Below are 11,630 nucleotides of genomic sequence, written 5' to 3'. Positions count from 1 at the left end.
TCCTCAGCACTGCCACTACCAAGAAGGCCCTGTCTGTTGTATTTAGTCGCTTGACCGTTCATGAAGTTAGCACAGAAAGTGGGGCCTCCAAGGCACACCTGAAATCCAGGCCAGGCCGTCCTTGAGGTAATTGTATATCCCAGGAATGGGCAACTTAGACTGCAATTGTCATCAGTCCCAGTGAGTGTAGTCTATGGTGAGGGATGATGGGAGTTGTAGGCCAAAACATCTGGAGGGCCACAAGTTGCCCATCTCTGCGTTAAAAGGTTGCGATTGTGGTAAGAGCGGGAATGCCGCCTCTCCCTATGAGAGAGATTCCAAAAAATGCTTGTCCATCTCACGTTGACTCTCAGCTGGACAACGAACTCCCTCCATAGAGAGGGGCGGCATTCCTGCTCTTACCACAACCAAATGACACTGTTTCTAAATTGCACACACTCATGGAAGGACCAGTATTTTTATACAGCAATTTAAAGAGAAGTGGCATTGGAACAGTTGCGATATGAGGTTGCAGTTACTCGGAAGTGACCGGGGAGGGGGGGAATACTTTTCTCCCTTTTCAGATGTCCTCTTGTCTTTATTTATTTATTCGCCCTCTCTTACCAAGCTTGCATATTGATATGTTAAGGGCACAATCCTATGCATGCTGAGACAGAAAAAAATCCTACAACTCCCAGCATTCTTCAGTATGCCATGCTGGGACATATAGGACTTTTTTTTCTGTTTAAAGATGCACTTTTAAAGAAGCTTTTGGGACCAGATTCCCAAAAAAGTCTAGACACACTTTGACCTTAGGACGTCTCATTTTTAAAAACAACTGCAGGAAAAAGGGCTCTCTGCACCTGCTCAGAGGCACTGAGCCTCTGAGGTGCCAAGATTTAATTGCAAGCAAGCATGGATGAAATTTATTTATTTATTATATTTATTTGTATCCCGCCTTTTGCCCAATACTGGGCCTCAAATTAAGATTTTTAGACCACCGCCTCTTTTGGAGCCAGAAAGCTGAGGAAAAAAATGAAGGCCTGGTTCAGACAACACTCTAAACCTTGCTGCTTAACCACAAAATGGTTAAGGGAATGCATTAACCTTAATGCATTCCATTAACCAGCGTGTTGTCTGAACCAGGCCGAAGTGTCAATGCAGGCTAATGGAAAAATATTGTTAATACTCATTATGGGATGCCAGCTAGGTTAATGAGATGACATCATAGGGAGATATGTCCAATGCTTTCAGAAGTCCCAAAGCCATCTGAAAATGCTGGGCGTTTTTATCATTTTAATCTAGTATATTGTAGAAATTCTCAGAATTCCAATTTTATTCTAGAAATGCTCAGCATTGCTTTATGCATACAAGAAAGACACGTTCAGCGCTATTATGGCTTTCTCATCACAATAGCATAATTTGAGGCCATGTTCCTCACAGAAAGGCCGCCACGTGATTTGTTGCCGCGCGCCTAATGCTCTCTTAGGCATTGGTGGGATGGCCCGTCACTCTGAAAGAAGGGCGGGTGGGAGAGTGACCGTTATTTCCGTTAGCGGCAACACCGAGGAGGGGGGAGGCACCTTGTGATGCGCTCTGATGCACGCTTTCTTCAAGGCCGCGCGCGCCGCTCACCCCGCCGCAACCAATCGGCGCGGCGCGAGGGAGCGCGCGCCGGCCTCTCCCCGGCTGTGATTGGTGCCTGCGCCGTCGGAGTGGGCGGGGCCCGGCGCTGCTGCTGCTGCTGCTGCGAGCGCCGTCGTTGGCCTCCCTCAGTCAGAAAGAGGCCAGCGAGCCGTGCGGTCTTTTCCCTCAGAGCGGCGCCGGTGGCCGCCCATCTCCCGGCTGACAGCCCGTTTGACCGGTTGGTTAACTGGGTCGAGCGACCATGTCGGCCGCCTTCTACCTCCTCTCCACGCTGGGCGGCTACCTCGTCACCTCGGCGCTGCTGCTGAAATTCCCGGGTTTGCTCCACCGACCCAAGCGCCACCGGTTCAGATGCCGGCATATCTCGCACCGCGGCGGTGAGCGGGCAGACGTCGTTTACTTTTCATATTATTTACATTGTGTGTTTCAAATATATATTTTCTCATTTAATTCAAGAGTTTATGGGGGCGTCAAAATGACCCGGGAAGGGAGGGGGGCAGAAATCAAGCATCCTTTGTGAAGAATTGGGATTTTTACGTCATGTTTTTAATTAACATTTCATTTTGAACCCGTATTTTATTATAGTTAGCCGCCGTAACTGCCTCCCGCCCCCAAGTATTTTATTTATTTTGGAGGAAAGGCGGGATATAAATAAAATGTCTCATTTATAAACACATTTTGCCCCTCCCAATAGCATTCCTCTCTCGCTCTCCATTTATTTGTATTTAAAGAAATAATTTATGAATCCATCTCCTTTTGATTGTTTTTACATAAATAATTTAAATAATTCCTAAAAAATTATGTTTCTATCCTTTTATTTATGTTTGGAGAAATGAGTTAGATTTCTGCCTCCAGTTATCTGTATTTAAAGGAATTGTTTTTTCCATCTCCTTTTGATTTGTATTTTGACTTCATTTAGGTGTGATTCGTTTAAAAGCGAATGAATGGAGAGAGAGAAATGTTACTGGGGAGGGACAGTAATTGTTGTCTTTTGAAGGGAGATGATAAAAATTTTAAGGGAAAATATTTGGGGAAGGGTGTCCAAGCGAGAGAGAGAAATGTTCTTGGGGAGGAGTGGATTTTAGGGGTGGTCACAGGGAGAGGAAGGAAGTAGCCAAGCTGTGGGTCAGTCTTTTGAGAATGTGGTCTATAGACAGACACCAATGCAAGCTCTGATAAGTGGTTTTTGTGGAATCCGACGTAAAAGCCCTGAAAATACACAAAGGTCCATTTGAGAATAGATCTGAGTCTTACCTTGCTGGAGAGAGGAGGAGGAAAACAGCAACAAAAAGCGAGAGAGAAAGAAAACAGATTCTTCAGGAGCAACAGAGGCAGGGAAATACCTATTTTGCACCCTCTTTTCCCAGGGAAGAGGATGGACAGGACAAGATGTATATTGACTAGAGCTGACCTTGATCAAGAGAAAGAAAGAACAGAATGTTTTTGAGGCAGAATCCGGTGGGGGAGAGGAGAAAACGCTCCCGTCCCACCCTCCCTTATTTCGGAGATGTGTATTTACGTATCTGCTAACTGAGGATAACAGTTAATGCATCTGATGAATAGACTCTAGTCCCTGAATGCTCATAAATCTATTAGCCTTTATGGTGTCACAGAGCTCTTTTGTGTTTTTGCTGCAACAAGACTTAACGCAGGGACCTCCCATCCCTGGAAACCTGTTAGGGTGAAGAGTTTTATCGGGCGTATCTGCAAATATTTAAAGAGCAGGAGTGGTGATGGCTTCCCTTTCTCTCCCTCTCCTAAAAAAATGACCTTCAATTCTCCCTTCTCCTTTCTCCCTCCGCCCCCAAGAAAAGGGGTGGGGATTGCTACCTTCCTCTTCATTTCTCCCCCTCCCCCCAAATAAAAGACCACTTCTAATATTGACAAGTAAGGTTTGCTGTAATATAGGTGAAGTGCTTCAAATACTGATGTATCAAATATCTTCTACTACTGAATATTATTATTATTATTTTAGTTATTTGTTTTTATCTGCCTGAAGCCTGCTTCTCTTTTCTACCTCATCCTCCCTGCTCTCTCTCTCTCTCTCTCTCTCACACACACACACACACACACACACTCTTCCTCATATTTCCTAAATCTGGCCAGGTTTGTTTCCTAAAGTTTTGCCCCCATTTCTTTTTTCTTTCATCCTTTATCCCTTGCGTGCTTGATTCTCTCCCACAATCCCCTCCCTTTTGTCAAACATCTTTTCTGCTTCAGATTTGAAAAGTATGTTTGAGGTTTTGCAGTCTTTCTCTGTTTCCTTGAAGTTTCCCCCCTTTTTTGTGCCCTGAGTCACCTTTTGCCCCCCCCCCCCCCATCTGTCAACCATCTGTTCAGCTTTTGGAGGATAGATTCCAATCTCTGAGAGATGTTGCAAAATCTGTCTGTCTAGGTTGGCTTTGTCAGGGAGGGGGCAACAGGGTCAGGGTTAAGTTAATAGTGGGTGTAGTTGTGGGTGATGAATGGAATTGTGAATATTTTAACAGGGTTGTATCATGCCCCAGGTTCTTTGCTTGACTGTTATAGGAACCTCCCTTATACTGAGACAGACCATTGGTCCATCTAGCCCAATATTGTCAGCACTGATTGGCAGTGGTTTCAGGCAGGAGTTTTCCAGCCCTACCTGGAAATGCCGTGGATCGAACCACAGACCTTCTGCATGCAAAGCAGATGCTCTGTGCTTACCTTGTATCGAAGTGGTTATCTGGTTGAGCTTTTTTATTGTATTTTATATTATGGTTTTATACTGTTGTTTTATATTATGAATGGTTTTAATTTCTGTGAACCGCCCAGAGAGCTCCGGCTATTGGGCGGTATAGAAATGTAATAAATAACTAAATAAATAAATAAGTGTGCATTCGTGTTTCTGGGCTTGGTTGTACACTTGATCTTTCTGTGGACATGCACAGTAGGGTAGTTTATTGGCTGCTGCCCTTCATTTTTATAATAGACTGTTGATGCTGAACTCTTTTGTGCCTAGCATATTGTTGATAGAGGTTGCTTTACCTACATACTCTTTAAAATAATGCCAGTGATATAATATATATGGGCACCAAGCTCATCATACCCCTCCTTTGCAAGAGAGTTTGTAGTATACAGCCCTCCTGTGCATCTTATTAATTGCCTGGCTAGATGAGTGTATCAATCAATGGCATTTAAAGGATGAGCCTTTCCCAAGAGATTTCACTTGAGTCACTTTTCTTATCTATTAGGCATGTAAACAGCCAAGTAGCTGTTAAAGGAATGGATAGCATCATATAAGTAAATCACAGAATCTACACCACACTCTTTAGCTGTAAATAAATACCTGCCTTGCACTCTGAACTGCAATTTTTTCCATGGCAGCAGTTTGTACATTGACTCTTCCCCAGGGTACATCTTTCACCTGCACATCCCAAGGAGCTCGTGTTTGGACTCCTGTGCACAAGAGCAGATGTGGCCAAAACAAAGTTGTGACTTTTTGTTAAAGTGCAATGTGTGGTTTGTTTGAGTTGCTACTTGAGCAAACAGAAAACCTTCTACAAAGCATAGTTTTAACCTCACCAGGGTTGGGAGAAAACAATTCATGTTCTTAGGTGTCAAAGTTTTAATTTTTGTGAACCGCCCAGAGAGCTTCAGCTATTGGGCAGTATAGAAATGCAATAAATAAATAAATAACTGAGCAAGGTTCAGATTTTTTTTTAGCTCCATCCCCAAATACAAAGCTAAGTTGTCAAATTTTGGGGATTTTTCTTGATTAGTTCCTGACCAGCTACTTGTAACCCTATTTATTTCCTTCCTTCCATTCTTCCCCCTGAACCTGGAATATACCTCAGGTTAAAGCTCCCATTGCCAAAATTTTCCTAAATCCAGTCCTCATGTTCATTTACCAGTTGTGATCAGAACAGAACCAAGCAACCTTTGTCATCCATGTTAGTCCTGCATCAGTATACAATCTCTCCCTTTGGTCTTGACTTCAATCATTTATATATTAATGTTTTCTGGGCAGAGACTTTGGTTCTTCACAGAGGGAGGTGAAGAACCATTTTTATTCCACCCAATAACGATCTCTGGGCAGATTACATTAGACTAAAATGATAAAAACATTTTACATAATAAAGAACAGGGTAGGGTTACTTATTTGCATTAGATGAATGCCCTCTGTTCTGATGTGTGATGTTCCTCTTTCTTTACTGTCTTTTAATCTTTTTAGTTGTTGGTTAGTTTCAGTATAAAGGCTGCCTTGTGTTTTGCCTTCAATCTAATGCAGAAATCAAACAGTCTCATTTTGAGCATCAAAATTGAGCTCTGAGGAAGTGCTTCAAGTTGTGTCTCAATTTACAAGCCTTGCATAGAAGTTCCTCATCTATTATTTGTGGACAGTCCTGTACTGAAAAACTGAGTGTTCTTAAAGATAAGTAACTGAGCTCCATGCCAGAGCTCTGAATCTATCATTCTTATGTGGATAGTTTTGTTTTTTATTTGCGGAGTCTGTAGTATGCAGGCAAGCTGCTTACTCTGCAGTAGATCTGAATGGGAAACTCTGGAATTAAACTGCTTGCTAGGAGGATTTGGTAGCAGACCTTTGCTTTTGACTGTTGAAGATGGGACTTGTTTTGTCAGGAACAGTTGGTTGTATTGGACACATCTCTGGCTGATGGGTCCGGTCAGCTTGTGTATAAGTTTGTTCTATTTGCTCAAGATGTAGGTCATGTATAAGTAATGAAGATGAGGTTCTGCACAGGGTTGTGTACCAGTTGGTTTAAAATAGCATCTCTGTCTCCTAAGGTGCCATTTTGAATTTAGATCAAGCCAAAGCAATGTGTGGGACAGCGCCGTTGACTTGAGTACAGTGTTGGGGTATAATCGTTCTTTTATGTTTCCTCTTATCTGGAACCGTTTCTGTTACTCTTCCTAACACCTTCCTTTCTAAATAACAAAGCCAAAGGCTTGTCAGGAGAGAGGCTGCTACTTATCTGGGTCACATTTCATCAGAATTGAATTACAGAGGTAGAGGTAAGAAGGACAGCCAGGAATTCACCTGAATCATCAGCAGGCTGGTCTGGTTCTCTTACTCAAACTCAGTTTGTACTGTGTGCTCTAGTTTGCATCCCCAGTTGGCCAGTGCAGTGCAGTTCTCTGAAACGTGGAAGTATATAGCCAAGATTGTTCATATTTGTATGCCAAATATGCATTGTTTTTGGTTTTTGCAGAGAGTTAATGTAGCAAAGTGGCTTCAGGACTTTGCTGAGAACCAGGTAGGGAGAGTTTTCCCATTACTTGCTACTCAGCCATTTTTTAAAAAAAGAAACTACAGTTGCGAGGATTGAACCTTGAACCTTCTGCATGCAAAACGTGTTCTGGCACTGAGCTGTTGTGGCTCCCTGTTAAAAATTCAAAATTTCACAACTTCAAGGATGGGGTGAAATCTTACCCTGATAATTATTATAAGTATTACTTCCCCCCAGTCCCAAGCTAATGCTATTTCCATCCAAAAAAGAGATGCATGTTGAATGGAAAGATGTATTTAACATCACACCTTTGTCAAACCTCATAGGGTTGATGTGATATGGCCTACTTTACAGGTTTGTTATCAGGATGACCAGTTTAATATGTATGAAAGTGCTATATGAACTTAAATTCCATACATATAAAATATCATCCCCTATTCCAAATAAACTATTCAATATGGTCCTAGATTATATATAATACATGAGGTGGTTTGATGTATTTTAAACTAAACCCAATATCTGAAGATTTTTAACCGGGTCAGTGATGTTGCAGGGAGGTATGGGGAGACATTTCTCTCTCTGTGCACTGGGCAGCGTGCAAAGCATTTGAATATGGATCACATCTAAAATATTCTGAGACCGCTTGACCCTGAAGCTCTCGCATACTGGTGCAAAGGTTTAGCTAGACTGCTGTGAATTTGGATTCTTCTGTTAATTATTCAGCTGAATTTATACCAGCTTCTCTGTTCTATGAAATAAGCATAATGGTAGAAATAGTACTAACCTGTTAAGGGTGAAGCATGATGATTTTCTAGACAAATGCTGATTGGATTATAGATGCCAATAGGTATATGTGTGTGTGCATGTTGGTTATATATATGTACTTGAACCACTTAGTAAGATTGCTTAATATAGTAATTAAATAAGTAATTACCAGATGGCAATCTGTTACAACAAGATGATTTCAAAAGTTTACCCAAAACTTTGTGGGTATTTTGTTGACCTTAATAAACGTATTGGCTGACCACAGAACTTTGGGGGAAAATTATTGACCAGCATGGCTTACTTTGTTTTCCGTGAATGTTGTGGCACCTTGAAGATTTAACAGATTTATTGTGGCATAATTATTCCTTCATTAACATATTAATGTGTTTAAAGCCTCAGGTGGAATGGCTGTCAGGGAGGCTCTCTCCTCATGTAGTGAGTGACCTTCAGCATATAGAATCTTTATTAAAGGAGGGATTCTATAGAATGCTGGCTATTGAAAGAAAAATGAAAAACAGGTGGGGGAATAGAAAAAGAACTAAGATACAAAAAATGAAGAGAAAATCATCTCATTGTCTGGATAAGTAATTTTGTCATTCACACCTCAGAAGCCATTTTTCAAAGGTCCCTGGACACAGAATTGAGGGGTGCTCGTAGAAATCTATTAAGAAATGCAAGGTTTTAATGCAGCTGGGATTGGGTTCTAGTATATACACACAAAATCCAAAGTGACCTACTGAGGCCTGTGCATGCTTAGTAGCCACAGTATACTGACTGGCTGCAGAGTGGGGGCAGAAAACTGGGGTGGGGGATGGAACAGAAGCATACCACAGTGCAACATTTCGTTTCAGGGCTCCACGTACTCCCTCTGTTTCTAGTGTTCAGTGCAGGTGCTATTGCTTAGGTAGCAAAAACAGCACCACCTTAGTATACCTTCTGAATTGCCTCCCCAATGAAGAACAGCAGCCATCGCGAATGTCCATATACCATGTGCGTGTAAATAAGTTTTGAAGGTCCTCTGAAAGCTGTAGATCTTACGATACCATGCTTAAATTGTATTTAAGCATGTATTTTTCAAACTTGTCCTTTAGTTTCTTCTGACGGAGTGGTGGCATTCCAAAGATGTTTGACAATCTTTCACTTGACTCGTTTTTCTTTAGGAAGGAGCAAGAATGGGATACAGATTATGTACTAAATGTCTTGCTAAACTGACTCCCACCCCATTATTTGCAGAAAGTCTTGCACATTTAATCTGTCTAGGATACCTATTTGAAACAAGTGGTGCATGGCTACACATATTATTAACAGAAACATTGCATATGTATAAAAGATGGAAAGTGTATAGTATAGTACTGTGACTTTTCTTCACTGCCACATGGACTGCATATTAAGTGGCTTTAAATTGGCACCAGCCCACCTCACGCAGAAGCTTTCCACCAACTTATTCCCCCATTTTCTGCAGTAATTGGCAGGAATCTGTATCGGACTCATGTCTCTCTGACTTGGCACTGACTGTGCAGAGAAACTAGGCCCTTAAGAATAACTTAGTGAAGACAAAGGTTTTTTTTGTTGGAGTAGATTAGTTGCTCACTGTAGTCTGGTGTTGCTGCAAGTACGTCTTCGATGTCTGGCCAGTTTGGATGGCATTACATCAGTTTAACAAGGGCAGGTACAAAAAGCCTTCTAGAGCATTGTAAAATTTCCAGGGTGGTTTTCAAGGCTGTGGTATTTATGACTGTTTCATTGCAGTGCTTGAATCCTTGTCATCCAATGCTATATTGTATATTTCTTGAGTTTTCAGCAAGTTTTAAGCAGTAGTCTTCCCATTTGTGACACGGCAACCTGATCACAAAATTCATGAAACATCTTTTAAAGATGTATAGAGAAGTTACTGTTGGGTAGCTTTAGTATTCCCAACATTCAACGATCTCTCTCGCAGCTCTTAAAATGCTAGGCCGTGCTCACAAGTTTAAGCACAGTGATCACTACTCTTTTTTTAAAAAAAAAAATCTCTTTTTGCTCCCGCAGGTGCTGGAGAGAATCTGGAAAATACCATGGCAGCTTTTCACCAGTGAGTATAAAGACTGACTTGATCCAGACTTGCTTACACAGACCATTGGCATATGTGTCTATAGACGTGCTTACATGGTCTGTTGTTCTTGGGTAACAGCCCTTTTATTAATTTCATCTGATCCATTCCAATATTCAAGGGGCTGATTAAAGGTCCTAGTGAGTTCTAAATAGAGCCCCTGGTTAACTAGGGGCTCTTACTTCACTTCCAGCTCATCTCAGAGGGGAAAATATTCAGGCCTGTCAGTCATCCCTGCTCCCAGCTATGAAGATGTGGGGTAGCATTCTAATTTGCCTCATGCACGCTGCATCCTGTGAAGGATTCGAGGTTAATAAGCAAGGGTGCATGTCTAAAACCTTGGGGTTCCCTTTCATGTTTAAATGATAGCATAATTGGAGCATCCTTTGTAGTGCAACTTCTTTTCCCTTGAGAGAGGAGGGCATCTAGCATGGAAGTAGGCAGACTCTAGGTTTAAACCAGAAGAGGAGATTCTCGCTTCACTCCCAGGCGTCTTCTCACCTTTGTAGTTGCAGGCAGACTTCTCACGAGCCTGCATTGCCACGGTGACCCCTGCAAAACAATAAAAATAATTTTTAAAAGATGGTGAAGCAGAACTCGCTTAGCTTTTCTTGCTAGCGTCAACATTCATCTGTAGCATAATTCCCTCCTCCTCTCCCCCCACACAATTCAGATAATGCTGTTCCTCTTGGTATTTTTAAAAAGGTGTGTGTGTGTGTGTGTGTGTTTGTCGTGCAGGGGAAACTGGTGTGCAAGCTGTGACTTGCCCGAGATCACTTGTTTTAAGAACAATTGAAAGTAGAACCCAGGAGATGAGATTAAGCCAACACATAATATTGCCTTTGCGTTTTTGTTAGTACCTGCTTTTTAGCAACAATTATATGTAGTACAACATGGGGGAGGGGGTTGTACAAGGAATCCCAAATGTAGGACATCACTTTATAAAGTTTAGTACTTTCATATTTTTGAACAGGAGTAGCCCCTGTGGTAATTCGTGGCATTAGGCTGAGGATGCAGTGCAAAAGTTTGCCATGTTCAATAAAGCTTCCCTACATGAGTTTCCTTGTCACACACACGTCTATGTTGGAAAAAGCAACATCAGAAGGCAGCTGTTCAGTGGGTCAAATTAATCCCATGGTTCTGTCCTCAAATGTCCCTTACAGTGAAATACTATGCTGCAAAGGCCAAAGAAATAACAGGAATAAAGTTTCCTCTTTGCTGTTAGAGTTTCAGCTCCTGAAACAAAATTAAACTCTAGGAGGTTGGAAGTATGTGAAGACCCGTAGTTAAATTTCTGGATTTTAATGAATGCACTCATGTTGCATTTTATAGAATATATCGCTGGGTAAATGAACCTTTTAGATGTGCAACACGGATGTTACTGGTGTCACAGACAATGGGGGAGAGGAGAGAGCTATGCCCTACTTGGTTTGGGTCCAGGCTGCCTGCAGGATCGCCTTCTCCCATACAGTCCGCCCCACACACTCAGGTCCTCTGGGAAGAATCTACTTCAGCTAGCAAAAACTAGATTAACAACCATTACCCAGAGGACCTTCTCTTCTGCTGCTCCCAGACTGTGGAATGGCCTGCTGGAGGAGACTCGTCAGTTTGACAGTATTTTAGCATTCAAGAAAGCTATCAAGACTGATCTCTTCTGGCAGGCCTATCCAGTAGAATTTTAGGATATTTTTAGGATGTTTTTAGGATGTTTTTAAACAGTGTATGCCATGTTTTTAATCAGTATTTTGTGTATTTTATGCTTGTTGTTCCCCGCCTCTATCCAATCGGAGAGGCGGGTAAGAATTCTTCTTCTTCTTCTTCTTCTTCTTATTATTATTATTAGACAGGAGAAGTTGATATGGAGCCTGATTGTAGCAGAGACAGGTCTGCATGACTACTTGTGTGTGTCTCTCTCTCTGGCTGATGCCTACCTAGTC

The 11,630-nt window shown here is 41.9% G+C and overlaps 1 protein-coding gene across 1 annotated transcript in view; it reads left to right on the top strand.

Annotated features, from left to right (window-relative positions):
* Positions 1-1,866: 1,866 nt before the first annotated feature.
* Positions 1,867-11,630, top strand: part of GDPD1 (glycerophosphodiester phosphodiesterase domain containing 1) — a 28,726-nt gene continuing 18,962 nt past the window's right edge. Inside the window, exons 1-2 of the mRNA XM_063146374.1 lie at positions 1,867-2,003; positions 9,633-9,675. Coding sequence (XP_063002444.1) covers positions 1,868-2,003; positions 9,633-9,675 — 179 coding nt within the window. The 5' untranslated portion in view covers position 1,867. The remainder of the gene's footprint in view (positions 2,004-9,632; positions 9,676-11,630) is intronic.

Source organism: Elgaria multicarinata, chromosome 22, assembly GCF_023053635.1.
Source record: "Elgaria multicarinata webbii isolate HBS135686 ecotype San Diego chromosome 22, rElgMul1.1.pri, whole genome shotgun sequence".
In the NCBI taxonomy this organism is placed as follows: Eukaryota; Metazoa; Chordata; class Lepidosauria; order Squamata; family Anguidae; genus Elgaria; species Elgaria multicarinata.
This window is presented reverse-complemented; position numbering and strand designations above follow the sequence as displayed.